Source organism: Callorhinus ursinus, unplaced genomic scaffold, assembly GCF_003265705.2.
Source record: "Callorhinus ursinus isolate GAN/ISIS: 27379988/994484 unplaced genomic scaffold, GSC_fseal_2.0 scaffold35, whole genome shotgun sequence".
NCBI lineage: Eukaryota > Metazoa > Chordata > Mammalia > Carnivora > Otariidae > Callorhinus > Callorhinus ursinus.
In genome coordinates this window covers 1,322,351-1,337,170 of record NW_027397097.1, presented here as the reverse complement: position 1 = coordinate 1,337,170, position 14,820 = coordinate 1,322,351, and the positions used below count along the sequence as shown (strand labels likewise).

Genomic DNA, 14,820 nt, shown 5'->3' with positions numbered 1-14,820 from the left:
TTGTCAATGTGGCCTCTTCTCTATCTTTAGTGGTGGTTTGTTCTGCCAGTCTTTAGGCCATTTTCTGGGTTATTTACACTGATGTGGGTGTTATCTAGTTGTATCCACGGGAGGAAGTGAGCTTAGGGTCTTCCTACTCTGCCATTTTCCCAGCCTCTCCTCCTGAGATTCTATTTTAGACAAGGACTCAGGTTGCTGGAAGGACAGCTGTTCTCTCACAGCCTACTACCACTTGAGTGTAGCACTTCTTGTTCCAACCTTAAAAGTTTAAACTCAAGAGATTGTTTGCTATCACCAGGTGATGCTGTTACTGCAGTCCTGGCCTTCATACCCATCAGGTTCACCAAAGGAGCGGAACTAGTAGGAGATAAATGTGAAGAGATTTATTGCAAGGAACTCACTTATGCAATTGTGGGGGTTGGCAAGGCAGGTCCTAAATCTGCAAGGCAGGGCATCAGGAACAGCAAGATGTAACTCTGGCAGGAGCTAAAGGTACTAGTGGTAGATGGATCATCTTCAGTGAACTTCAGTGAAGTTCTGCTCTTAAGGTCTTTCACTTAATTGTCCTGGATAAGTTGGGCAGGCCTAATCCAATCTCCCTTAAAGTCAAATGATTATGGACTTTAATAACATCTACAAAATGCCTTCACAGCAACATTTAGATTAGTGATTGAAAAACTGGGGGCTTACGGCCTAGCCAAGTTGACATATCAAAAATCCATCCCACCTTCCATTTAGATTGATACACCTTTCGACCAACTCCATTATCAACAAGATGTGGTTGGAAGAGCATGGTAGGGATGGGGGAGCCAGGGGCTGGATATGTAATGTGGCAATCTAAGGAATACATCATTCCGCCTTTATTTTCAAAGGATGACTGTTTTTCTATTGGTGGTGTGGAGCCACTGATGATCTGATGTGTGTATGTTGCAACAGTAATCCTTGATGTATACAAGAACAAGGACTGAATGGGATAGGTTGAGGCCCAATGCATTTAGGAAGCCCCTTCGCAAACCATGCAAGGTGTATAAGAGATCTGACCAAAGGTCTAGAGATGGAGAGGAGGAAACAAGATTTGGGTCACGTAAAGGCGGCAGAAACAAGTTTTGGTTGATCTAGGTGATTTGGGCCAAATAGAAGTCGTTTGTTTCATGGAGGGAATCAGAAAGCACTCTAGTGCAGGAATGCTGATGTTGAAGGTCATTTGATGTCGATTTTCAGTGAATTCCCTGCCAAAGTCTGCTTGCTGGTATCCTCACCCCTCTGCAGAGACAAGTGGTTGAGTTCCTGGGGAAATGAGGCAGGCTCTGGCTGAGAAGGGCACCAACAAGGGGGGGTGTTGGTGTCCAGAAAGTGCCGCCACAGGTCAGTGGATCCCTATCATCCCATCTCCAGGGGACAGAGGACAAGAGGGGCTGCATTTCTTCCTTCATCATTAAAACCAGTACTGAAGAAGGGCCGCAGAGGTCCAGCGAAGGCACATTCAGAGAAGGTATAGATGAGGGAGCCATGGTCAGTGATGTTGTAGAAGGACACAACGTGGGCCTCACAGTCCAGGAAGATCCCAACTTGGCGTGGAGGCACCTGAAGGTGGAGGGGAGTCTGGGGGCAGGTGCCAGCCTCATATTTTTGCTCATTCCACCGCCAAATGGTCCAGAAGCCGTTCTCAGGGCTGAGCAAAAATTGCCCCTTCCTTTGCACAGAGTCTCTACAAACGCCCAGGTCCCAGGCCTCCTTTCCTGTCACATCTACCTCCCAGTAAACCTTTCCAGAGTCAAAGCACTGGGCACCCAGGACCATGGGGTAACTGTCAAATCTGTCCTCATTTTCCGGCACTTCCTGCCGGCTGTCTCCAAGCCTCACTTGTCTCCGATCCTTTGAAAGGATGAGCCATGGATTGGCTGTGTGCGGATCCAGAGTGACGTGCACTGCAGCGAGAGGACCACAGTCAGGCTGGGGGAGGGAGGGGAATCAGGAACCCCGGGCCGGTGGCGGGAGGTGACTGTGGCCTCACTGTGGGAGGAAAGGGCTCCCAGGCCTGACTTTTGAGGGAACTGCCTCTCCGTCCCTGCTCACCTACCCTGACCTGCCATCTCTCCCTGACCCTGGGACTCACTGAGCACCCTCATCACCCACTTTGTTCCCCAGTCCCACAGTCCCGGTGCTCGCCTCACCTCCACATGTCCTCAGCATCCTCTTCAGCCCTGGCACGAGGCACACACTCCTCAGGTCTGGGGAGGTGATGTCCAGCTCCTTCAGGTTCCAAGACTCACTCCTGGGGCAAACAGTTACAGACCGTCTCTCCAACTCCTGCCCCACCCTCCTGAACCATGACACTATAGCCTCCCTTGTGGATAACAATTTAGTGCAAATTTACAAACACCTGTGTTAGGATCCTGGGGCGGGGTGGGGGGGGGTGGAAGGCAAAAAGATGTAGGACTTGGTTCCTATCTAGGCCTTCCTGGTTACATGGGCCCCCTGAAGCTACTGGACAGTCTGTATCTCTTCCCCAAGCCTGAGGTCAGCAGGCAAGCACATTCTGTTACATTTTACAGGTGAGGCATCTGCTACAGATGGAATCACTTCCATAAGGATCCCCAAGGAGTCTTGCCCATGCCCCATGCTGCTGGTCTCACACCTGGCTCTTTCTGGGAGATTTATAACCAGCTAGATTCTTTTTACCTAGCAGGCTGTGGACTCAGAACTTCACAGAATTTCCCGGTTTGTCGGGGCTTCACTTTGTAAAGCTTTTAAAGTCTAATTACCTTGGGCAACTCACCAACCGAGATGCCCATTAATTAGCTGCAGACCAGAAAATATTTTATGGAGGATTGGGTCTTTGAGAATAGGGAGGAGAATGGGGAAAACATCAGTGCATGTTTTTCTAACTCAAAAACCTTTTCCACAGGTGTATATGCTTCCTGTCACCCTCTCCCCTTACAAAGAAAACCTCTCCTTACCTTCCCAGGACACTTTTCACCTCCTGAGGAGAAAAGAGATAGACAGAGTGTAAATTCTGGATCACTGGTTTCTCATGGAGACCTCAGTTCTGTGGGTGAGGTGATGCCCCCGAGGCCCATGGGACATTGCTCTACCCTATTGTTCTTCTGGGCCAATACCGGAAATATTGCCGACCAGCTTGGAGGAGAAAGGGTGTGGATGTTCGTGCGGTAACCAGGGTAACTGGCATGGGTGTGACCTATAGCGAGGGGAAGGATGACCAGTTTAAGGACACTGACTCAGAAGACAAATCAGAAGGCCCAGATTTGTGGGTAGAGGAGTGGGGGGACAGTGGAAAGGAACAAGTAGCCCAGCCTGGCTGAGGCCCAGAGACAGTCACAGGGTGAGAATGGCCAGGTCAGGATGCACAGAAACTGCTCCATCTCATTTGCAGGCTTGTGTTGTTTGGGAAGGAAGGGCTCTGTTTTACGCTGGAGTTAAGGCTACTTTCTCACGCGTGTGAAACTGAATCATTTGAGAATACGCTGTGGCAGGGCTTGGGAGCCCTTCCCTGGGAACGGACACTCCTAGGCCTAGTCAAAAGTGTGTCAGAAAGCACGGCTCAGTGTTGGGCAGAAGCAAGATTTAGAGAATGAGGAGAAGAAACAAACAAAATATAAAAAACAAGAATAGCTTCATGACCACATCTGACAGAGACCTTGAAAAGGTTGGGGAAGAGAGAAACTGTAGGAGGTTAGAGCAGAAAGGGACTTTTGAGACCCTCTGGTCAACAGTTTCCCAAAACAAGGCAAACATATTAGGGGATGCGAGATGATTTTAAGTAGAACATACGTGGGTGAGTTTTTTTTTAAAAAAGTTATATGCTTAATTTTAGCTCTGCCTCTTACTATTTGGGTGAAAGTGGTCAAGTTACTCAGCTTTAGTCTCTAAGTTTCTCAAGCTCTCTGCCCCTCTGGTTTCCCATCTATAAAATGGGGATAACAGCACCCATACCTCACTGCATTGTCATGACAGAATGAATACACTGAAGCGTGTCCTATGTGCTATTTAAGAAATGGCCACAGTTGTCATGAAAATAGAAAAAAAAATCAGTAACATATTAACACAGGATTTTGTGGCTACGAGTGCTTAGGGCAAATTTCCTTTTATGCTAAATTTCTTCTGATGAAAGCGAGAGACAGTGTCAAGGAAACAACATGCTAACAGGATTTGGGTAGTCCACGGAAGTGGCAGGAAGTGTGAAGACGATACATCGTGACTAACATCTGCGGAATCCTTGTTATTCAGTCCACTTCCTCCCGCTTGTTTCACAAATGGAGAAAGTAGGTCTAGGAAAAGAAAAGCACTTGCCCTAGAATGATGGTGACAATTGGTGGCAGGGCTGGGGCTGGGCTACTGTCTCTTAATTTCTAGTGCCGTGTTTTCAGTTACATGTATGAGAACTTTCCTATGGCCAAACCCTCATGTAGCAGCTTTTGTGGTTTCTCTCATTTATCCTCACAAAAATCCTTTGAGATATTACTATCCACTTAACATATGAGAAACCTGACACTCGGAAAGGTTAAGGAACTTTCTCAAGGTCGTGAACCTGGTATGTGTCAGAGCAGGCTCTAACGGGGATGCCTGTTCTTTTTAACTGCCGCAAGGAAAATTCCCTCCTAAATCGGGACCTTTCCAGGGCTTGAATGCAAACCACTCATGGGTCTGAAATCCGGTTATTCCAGGCACTGGGTTTCCATTTGCTGATGCTAGAGCTCCCTGAGGCTGCCCATTTTTCAGTTTCTCCTTGGGCTGCAGGGAGGGGGGCCGGCTCACCTGCAGCAGCTCCAGGGCTGAGGCCCTGCTCCTCCGCTCCAGCTCCATGACCAGCTCCTGCAGGGCTTGGCTCTTCTGGGCCAGCGTGGCCTCCATCTCCCCCAGGACTCTCAGTTGTTCCCTCTCCTCCGTGTCTAGCCTCTGCAGTTGCCGCTGTTCCTCCACAGCCAGGAAGTTTTTCTGCTGTACAAACTCTGCGTGAATCCTCAGTTTGTGTGTCTCAATCTGGCTCTTTGGTGTCAATAGAAAGAGAAGGTTTTGATCAAAATCTCCTCAGCTTCGGGAAGGAAGGTGTTCATATCTATTTCTATTCCCGTAGACTCAGCACCCTGGGTCTGAGAACACATGTACGTACACATACTGTTTTGCTGGGGAGGTGTGTGGGTGAGGCCTCTGGGCTGAGAGGGAGATGGGATTATGGGGAGGCCCACTGTAGCTGTCCCACAACCACAGCTGCACTGCCCGTGGTATCAGACTTTCTACGGCCTCTTTCAAAACCCAGTCAGCCCCCAACGGTGCCGCTCTGTTTTCATATCTCTGAGTTCCTGAGAGAGTGACCGGTCCCCACCGCCAACAACCTCCCAAACACAGGCTCACAACACTGTTCCTCAGTTTTTGAGGAACGGGAGTCTTTGGGATAATCTTTGCTTGGCCTCTCCTGTTAGTGACTGAAGGTCACCCGATGACACACGATGACTCCTTTTGCCACCACAGTCTGACTTACCCTTCTCTGATCCCAAATCTTCCTTTTCTGGGCTTTACTGGCCATGAGTTCCCTCCATTCCTCTAATCCCTGACCGCCCCATCTCCCAGTTACAGAGGCAGAACAAGCTTTAGTTGTCCGTTCTACTTTGGACCAGTGATCTGGACATGGTCAAGCAACTACCCACTCACACTGGTTTTTCTATGTCTGGCCTTGGTCATTCCCATAAGTCTGTTCCTCACAGCCCTTGTCATTTCCTGACAGGTCTAGCCATTGGGCATCTCTCCTGGGGGACCTCTGTCCCAGACACCAAGGCAGGGGTGCTGTCATGTTTTAAGACTAGGTTCAAGGATCGGGAGCTTTAGGGTATGTCTTGTTCCTCTTGGCACCTTCTTTTAAGACTCTTGATTTTTCTGATTGGGAATTTTCTCCTTTTTATTCTCCTCTATCAGGAGACCTAGAGAACAGCTGGTTCTTGGAGATATACTATCACTCCCCAGATGGGCACAGCTACGGTTAGGGCTTGAGACCGGGACCCTGGACTCTACCCTGGCTTCTGATCTGAGATTCCCTTTTGGATGCGACACTTGCCTTCCAGGCTGCTCTCTTTGTTGAAATATTCACTTCCAACTCCTCAGCCAACTCCTGTCCTTTTCTCAGTTTCCCTAATGCCACCTGTAGCTTCTCCTGCAAAGAAAGACAGGTTAGTGCCCAACCAGACCAAGAAGTGGGGTGGGTGGCATGACGACGACCACCATGCTGGTACTTTGAAAAGCCTGAGTGCAGAGAAAGAGGAAAGACTACAGTCTGACTGGGGTAGGAATTCTGCGGATGTTTCTTAAAAATACAGCCATACTGTTGGGGGGGGCGGTATAGGGGTGGGGCACTACTCATTCCTAATTAACCAGGGGGCCACAAGGAAATGCGATCCTTGTAGCATTTTCCCAAGCATATTCCCTGCTCCTAGGGAATGAGAAAGTTGTGCTGAGCTTGCAGTTCTCTGCTTAAATTAGACACGGAAGGTGGGAGACCCCTTACGTTTCCCCAACCCCTCCACTCCACAGGTGACTCTGCCCCCCCAGCTCTGGGGAACAAAGCACCCCCCAGGGACCCATCTCCCTTCTACCTGCTCATGCCTCTGTGCTAAGGCCTCACCTGGTATTCCCGAGCAGCCTCCTCAACAGGGACCATGTGGTGGTTACGGTGGCTCTGGGACTGGGAACACACCCAGCAAAGGGTCTTCCCGTCTTCCTCACAGAACAGGTGCAGTTTCTCTCCGTGTACCTTACACTGCTCCCCCTGTGTGCCCTCCTTGGCACTCTGGCCCATTTGTTTGAGGTTGTCCACCATGTTAGCTAGTGGCCAATTGGGTCGGAGGTTTCGGAGCAAGAACTTGTGCTTACATATAGGACAGGTGCCGCCCCCACTTCTCCCGACCTCAGAGATGCACTCATTGCAGAAGCTGTGGCCACATTCAATGCTCATAGGCTCCACCATGGGATCCAGGCAGATAGGGCACGTGACCTCCTCCCACATCATTGCCAACGGCGCTGCTGAGGCCATAAGGATAGTGTTCTTAGTAAGCAGCACTGGGGAGATCCTGGGGTAGCCTAGCGGGGAGACGAGAAAAGAAAATGAGAAGGTAAGTGTTGTGTGAGAAAAAAACAATCCAAAGAAAAACATGAGGATGAGTGAAGTGGAAAGGGTGAAAATAAGACCAGAACATTAACTTGAATAATAAGAGCTTCTCCTCTCTAGTCTCATCTACTTATGTAGTCAGACAGAAGGGGAAACTGAGTCCCCCAAAGAGACTGAATGTTATTGAGAACTTCAGCGATAAAGCTGTTTACAACTCTATTTTCATCATGGCCATCTCTGCTCCATCCTCCGTGCCCAGGCTTTTCCTCTCCCCTCTCGGGTCACCAGTCCTCTGCTGAGGAGCTGATCATCAATGATAGGGGCCATTTACTATACACACTCCATGTGCCTGACAAGGAGCTTCATGCTTTGCAAACATCTTCATTAATCTGCACAATAATGGCAGGAGTTATACATATCTGTGATTATGTACATATTTATATATGTCTATCTGTATGCATATATACCTGTAGGTATGTATGGACTACATGTTTGTGTTTCCATACACACAAATGTGTGGTCAAGCGCTCCCTGGGTTCTCCTCTCCTTCCTGGGAACCTGGTAGCTGTCTTCATTGCCTCTGGGGCGAGGACTCATGTTTCTTTTTCTTTTTTTTTTTAAGATTTTATTTATTTATTTGAGAGAGAGAGAATGAGATAGAGAGCACGAGAGGGAGGAGGGTCAGAGGGAGAAGCCGACTCCCCGCTGAGCAGGGAGCCCGATGTGGGACTCGATCCCGGGACTCCAGGATCATGACCTGAGTCGAAGGCAGTCGCTTAACCAACTGAGCCACCCAGGCGCCCCACGGACTCATGTTTCTAACATCTGAAACCATCCTGCCCCTCTCTAACTCTAACCCTAACTCCTAACCCTAACCCTCACCCCCAGAGGGGAACTGTCGACGGGAGTCCCTGGACCATGCTCCGAGCTAGGTTGCCGCCCCGCTTCTGCCCCGCTCAGGCGGTAACAGCACGGCGGCCCTGGCCCCTTCCCCCTTCCCGGTGGCTTGGAATTCACTTTCATAGCCGGGCCCCCTCCCAGACAGGCTGCCAGCCGCGGCCGGAGCTGGGGGGAATTGCTGGGCTGGGGCTGGGCGAGTCCCACTGTGAAGGGAGAACTGGGACTGCAGGCTCTAGGGGTGAGCAATGGATGGAAGGGGCCCTTTGGATCTGGGGCAGGGGAGAGAGGTCCCCCAGCCAGGGCTGGGGCACTAGGGTCAGGGCGAGGCACTCACCTTTTCAGGGTACTCAGCAGCCGGCGGCAGGTTTCCTATTTTCACTTTCGATTTCGGGTAGGAATCACGTCTGCAAGGGAGGCGGGCTGAGGGGCGGAGAGTAGGAGGAGAGGGCGTTGCGTGAGGCGGGGCAGAGCTAGGGCGCAGCAGGTGGCGGAAGCCCCGGGCTGGCCCTAGAGAGAGCTCCGCAGCATTTTGTCCTTGCTTCGCGCTCCCTCCCGTGTCCTCAGACTCTAGTAAGATAAAATATCGCATCTAAGATGGAGGAATTATGTTGCCTCCTTTGACACTGGTCATCATTACTCCACACCTATGTGTTGTGCCGTGCCCACCTCTGGGAGCTGCTCTTAGGGAGGTTTGGATGGTGACAACAGCGCCTGGAGCTCTCCCTTACACGCTACCCTCTGCTTCCTACTTCCAGAAACAAATACTTCTGAGGAAAGACTTGATACTCTTTTAACATCAGGGGGTGACGGGTTTATACCGCATGACCCCGAGGCAGGTGTCACGCCAGTGAGTGGTAAGAAAAGAATTGACATTTAGTGGGCACCAACTGTGTACTTGTCACTGAGCTAGGGATTTTCTGAGGTTACTTTTTTTATTTTAAAAATTGTAGTAAAATAGAACAATTTACCGTCGTAACCATTTTCAAGTATATAGTTCAGTGGCATTAAATACATTCACTTCCTTGTGTGACCATTGGCGCCATCCATAGAACTTTTTTCATCTTGCCCAACTGAACCTGTTACCCGTTCAACAATAATTCCCCCATTATCCCCTCCCCTCAGCACCTGGCAGCTACCGTTCAATTTTCTGTCTCTATGAATTTGACTTCTTTAGGTGCTCCGATATAAGTGGAATCATACAGTATTTGTACTTTTGTGACTGGCTTATTTCACTTAAAAGGTCCTCAAGGTTAATCCATGTTGTAGCATGTGACAGGATTTCCTTCCTTTTAAAGGCTGAATAATATCCCAATTGTTTATCCATTCATCTGTGAATGGACACTTGAATGGCTTCCATCTTTTGACTATTGTGGATACTGTTGCTATGTCAGGTTATATGATTTAATAAGCCACATAGAAATTTAGTGATTGAGGAGTTATAAAACTCACATTCCAGGAGAGGACATGGAGTCTAAATGGAGTAAAGTGACTTGCTTGAAGTGACATAGTAAGTAGGTGCATGAGAGTTAAAGGTCCAGGGAAGACCCTCATTTTAGTGACAGCCCAGAGATAGCAGACTGCCCCATCAGCTCAAGCAGAGGCTGCAGGGGCAGCTGGGAGGGATGTGGTTTAAAGCTGTAGAGGAGGAAGGGGAAAAAAGGCAGGGTGATGAGACTAGAAGAATTCTCAGTTCCTTCCAACTCATATTTTTTTGTCCCTGTGTAACTGAAGGTAAAAACATCAGTTGAACTTTGCTAAATGTTTTCTATAGATTTAGGAAACCTAAAAACACTTCATGCCTCTTTGAAATTTCCAGTTCTGTTTTTAAGAGAATTTGTATAGTGGGAGGTTATTAGATGACCTCTAATATCCAAACTCTATCACTGTACTGATTTGATTCCTGGAACATAGTTCCAGAAAGCAAAGTGGAAAAAAAAAAAAGAGACCTATGTATGAATTTGTAGACACTCAGAAAATGACTCTGCTTCACATCACTGCATTCACTTATTCCTATCGGCACTGAGTAAGCCACTGTTGGATGTGGTAGAAAAGAACATAGATCTCATGATAGGGCAGTCATGGATTCAGGGCTAACCCTGCTATTTACCAGCCACGTGCCATCTCTCTGAACTTCAATGTACTTACCTATTAAAGATATTAATATACACCACAAGGTTGCTTTGGTACATGTTCAATAATATGCATATAGATCGATGAATATAATACATACATGCTGCAACAGTCCCCACCTTGGTATTGGCTATAAGACCAAAGTTGCTACTAATTCCAAATTTCTCTCACTCACTGCCTGTACGTTAGTACTTCAGTGTTCTTTTCCTGGTGAGTCATCCAAATCATTCCTGAAGGATCAGTATCCTTAATGTTCCTGTCTTTAATGCACTGGCCATTGTCATCAGGCAATCATAACTAGGAATCTCTCCAATGTATATTTTGGGTTTTAGGCATAGTCCTTCTTGCTCTATTATGTACCAGCCACTCTTAAATTCTCCTTGGTAATAGGAATAGGTCACTCCAGCCAGTATAGAAAGCCTATCCTCTATTTCATCAGTGGCTGAAGGAGACCCACAGAGCAATGGGATGGTTGCAAACTCCAATTTATTAGAACCAGGTTTGCTTACTCTGGTAGAAAGTCTTTTTTTTTTTTTTAACTAGGCCCTCCCAAACAGGCTGAGCCCTAGGTTGGGGGATGGAAAGAAAGTGTTCTATAAAGGAGTTACTAATTTGGTGATAAGAGGGGCCACTTCTACCTACCCCCTTGATTCTACCAGAATTTATGGGACAACCTTCCTATCTCATAGGGTAGGGTTTCCAAACTGGTGTCAGAGCTGTGCCTTTAGCAGGGCATCTCATAGTCTTATTGGGCCAACTTTTTCTGGCTGGTGGTGTACATTGTAAGACGAATGCATTCCATAGGGCAATCCCATTATCAGAATTCTTTGATTGCAAAATCAGTTTCTCAGTTGCAAGTGATGTTGGGATATCCTGATGGTGTAAGTCTAAAAATCATGGTGCTGGTAGAAGCAGTGTAGGAGAGAAAATGAATCTGTCTTTGGAATATTACCATCTATTTTGTGAGGACAAATTGCTGTTGGTTCAATTCAACCCATGTGCCACTAGAAGACTGTCTATATTCTAAAAGTAGTGAAAATTCAGGCTAAGAGTTGGTCTTTTATGTATCTGTCCAGAGCAGCAGGGTTAGAGGCTCTACCTGAGCCTAGGTTTTCCCTCATTGAGGCTTCTCTGTTTACCTCTACTGATATGGACTCTTGTATAGAAGCCCATTGAATGGCAACAGGTCACTGGAGCAGAGACTGATCAATATCCACTGGATGGGTTATCTTGTTCACCTGATTATTACTAATTAAAACTGATGCATTTAGAGTCTAGGTACCTGGCACAAGGTATCTAGTTTAGTAATAGGGGGTTTAAGCCCTGTTTGATTTCATATACAATGATCTTAACTACAGTCCTGGCAAGACTTTTTTTAAAAAATATTTTATTTATTTATGAGCGAGAGAGAGCATGCATGAGCAGAGTGAGGGGCAGAGGGAGAAGCAGACTCTCAGCTGAGCAGAGAGCCTGATGCAGGGCTCGATCCCAGGACCCCAGGACCATGACCTGAGTTGAAGGCAGATGCTTAACCAACTGAGCCACCCAGGTACCCCCTTGGCAAGCATTTTATTTCTACATATTTAAGACCAACTCTTCTCAGTCTCAAGTCAAATACCATCTTCTTTATATAAAGACTTCTCTATTTCCCTCTTGTCTACTAAAGAGTCCATTTTAGTTTTTACACATCTTTTCTTTTGGAGGCATAAATTACTAGAGGATAGGATTGGAACCTGACTAATCTCTAGGTAAAGTACAGTGAATATAGGAACCCCAATATTGTGAACCACTTAAAAGACTACTGGATAATGTAGATTTTAGAATGAATAGAATAGTCGCTCAGGAGCAGATGGAATTGGTCTCAGGTTTCATCCATCTACTTCCATTTACCATCTTCCCTCCCATTCCAGATTTGAGAGATAAACTAGCATTAGCCATATTTATTAGTTTTAAGGCAAAGAATGCATCTCTGAATGCAGAGCTAGAAAACCTCAAGAAACAATTTCATCAGAAAGATGTGCATATTTCAACATGGTTAATAAAAAAAATAGTTAACTATCCATTAAAATTTATCTGCTTTTTAGAGCCTGAAACATAAGAACCTGAAAAACTTGTAAAATTTCAATGAATGAGGAAAAGGGTGTGTGGTAAGTATGGGAAAGCCTTATACTGGGGTGCAGCCCATGGAGGACAGAGTTGGTCTCCTAATCGGGAAAACCACCAGGAAAACCTCAGGAAATGCTAATGGCCTCAAGCAGACAGAACCTTGAAATGTCCTGTTCTTGAGTCTGCAGGACACACTGGGACCTGGAGAGGAGTAAAGAGGAGTCAGGACATCCTGCGCTGTAGCCTATTACCCCTCTACATTGTCCTCCTCTCCGTGCTGGAGAGAAAGGAAGGAGGGGATGGTTGAAGTTAGTCAATTAAATGCTCTGACCTTCTACAAAATAACTGACCAATATTTTTCAAAACTCTGAAGGTCATGAAAACCAAGGAAAAACTGAGAAGCTATCACAGACCAGAAGAGACTAAGGAGACATGATGACTAATTGCAGTGTGGTTCTCTGCACTGGATCCAGGACCAAAAAATAGATATTAATGGAAAACCTGTCAAAATCTCAATAAAATCTGGACTTTAGTTAATAGCAATGTACCATTATTAATTCCTTAGTTCTGACAACTGTACCATGTTTATGTATGTTGTTAACATTAAGGAGACTAGAGGAAGGGTATATAGAAATTACACTATTTTTGTAACTTTTCTGTAAATCTGAATGTATCCCCAAATAAAAAGTTTATTTAAACCACCTCCTCCCACCCTGCCCAAAACTCTATGAGTGGTAGGGGAAATGTGATCTGTGGATGGGCAAGACCGGGGCGTCCAGACATTACTGAAAGCCTGTTCTCGATTTCCTACTGGAAGGGAAAGGAGCGCATATGGAGCTTATATGATGTGCCAAGTCCTTTTCTGAGTGCCTTCATAGTCCAGGATAATTCTAACAATCCCAAGAAATAACCATTATTCCTAGTTTATAAGTGAAGCATAAAAGGCGCAAGGGGTTAATTTGCTCGTTATCACACAGTTGGTAAGTGACAGACCCAGAAATAGATCCCAGCTTTTCTACTACATCATGCTTGATGTGTGACCTCCAAGGGTATTACCAGGAGAGAGAGAGATATTGCTTCATCATCATAGCTTCATTTTCAAGCACCTTCATTCCCTAGGTATGGACAAAAAGAGAACTTCTTTTCTCCTCTCTAACACGCTCCCCATGTATAAAGCACTCATGCACATCTCTTTAGCTACACTATCTGGTTTCTCTTTGGCAGGATTTGGAAAGAACTTATACTTATTCTCTCTAGAAATGGAAATTCTTCATGGTCTCTGGTGCTCCAGCAGGACAGTTGGGTGTCCTGGTCTCTAACTATCCCCTTGGTCCCCACCTGCCTCCATCTGTCACCAGGCTATTCTTGGGGCTGGCTCTTTGGGAAGGGCAGGTGGTCAATCTGGGACAACTTAGGATTCTTCTGATGCTCACTATGAAAAATCATCAGGATGTACTGTTTGATGCTTCCTTCCAAGTCCCAGAGCTGCCTGGGAGCACTCAGGGGGTTCAGGAAGTTCAACTATGAAAATCTCTTGGATTTGCACTTGGATCCCAGAAGACCAGTTATTCCCCTACTTCCATCAGGAGGATTATAAAATATTAGTCTTTACTGACACAGCAAAAAATGCTTTTCACAAACAGAGAAACAGATGAGAAGAGACATACACTCTGGAGCGATGGTGAGTGCTGGCACTGGAGGGTCAAAGCCAGGGCCCAGGGTGAGGAGGTGGAGCATGGAACCTTGTAGCTTCAGCCTGTTTCAGCATTTCTGCCCCTGGGCTGCACTGCACAGTCTCTGTTAGGGCAGGCAACCACCCTTCTGGTCTTTCCAAATCCAGAGAGGTGAGTGTTACTTTAAGGCTTTTGTGGATCCTTTTTCTTATAACATAATAGGCTTGGGTAGGCATCTGTAATGAATTGTTATTACATTAATCAATGCCATCTTTTGAGCTAGATTATTCCTGCTGTTCTGGGCTGAGAACCATGGTTAGTTCATGGTAAGAGGAAACACGGTTCCTTCTCAATCTTCAATTACCTGGCCAAATCTAGGCAAAATGAATTATAGATGAAACTCCAGGTTCACCAGCAGAGGCTTCTGGTAGGAAAGGCTGAATCGGACAGGTTTCCTGCATCACAGTGTGGGGCTTCTGATTTGATGGCAAAGACAGGCATAGGGGATAGACTCTGCCTCAGTCTGGGGTTCAGGTATGTGACAAAACCTCCCTTGAAACAGCATATTCTGACTAGTTTGAGCCAGTATGGAGGGGCCACTTTCCATCTCATTCTAAGTCAAGAAGGCAGTCAGCTATGTAATAGACGATCATAGTAAACATTGAAAAGATTATGATTTCCTGATGAACTCACTTAACCTCACCAAAACTCAATGGGAGAAGTACTCATTATGTTTTATGGGTCAGAACATTAGGACAGAGAGGTTAAGAAATTTGCCCATAGTCATGTGGCTAATCAGTAGTATAAAGCCAGGAGTCAAACCCAGACAGTCTGGGTCTACTGCATATACTTCTACTCTGTACTGCCCACCCAGGATAAAATACATGTTAGATG

At 46.6% G+C, this 14,820-nt stretch overlaps 1 protein-coding gene across 3 annotated transcripts; it reads right to left on the bottom strand.

The window, feature by feature from the left end:
- Positions 1 to 368: 368 nt before the first annotated feature.
- TRIM21 (tripartite motif containing 21) lies at positions 369 to 8,437 on the bottom strand. Of its 3 annotated transcripts, none has more exons than XM_073879618.1 (7): positions 8,352 to 8,437; positions 6,635 to 7,089; positions 6,078 to 6,166; positions 4,777 to 5,014; positions 2,961 to 2,983; positions 2,175 to 2,275; positions 369 to 1,928 (listed from the first exon to the last, which is right to left on the bottom strand). In XM_073879618.1, the coding sequence occupies exons 2-7, from the start codon at positions 7,040 to 7,042 to the stop codon at positions 1,381 to 1,383; spliced, it is 1,407 nt and encodes a 468-aa protein (XP_073735719.1). In that variant the 5' UTR covers positions 7,043 to 7,089; positions 8,352 to 8,437; the 3' UTR covers positions 369 to 1,380. The 3 variants fall into 3 exon arrangements, with proteins under 3 accessions (XP_073735719.1, XP_073735720.1, XP_025750265.2); XM_073879619.1 differs by having other exon boundaries at positions 4,777 to 5,007; positions 6,071 to 6,166; positions 6,917 to 7,089; XM_025894480.2 differs by having other exon boundaries at positions 4,777 to 5,007; positions 6,071 to 6,166; positions 8,352 to 8,436.
- Positions 8,438 to 14,820: the final 6,383 nt, after the last annotated feature.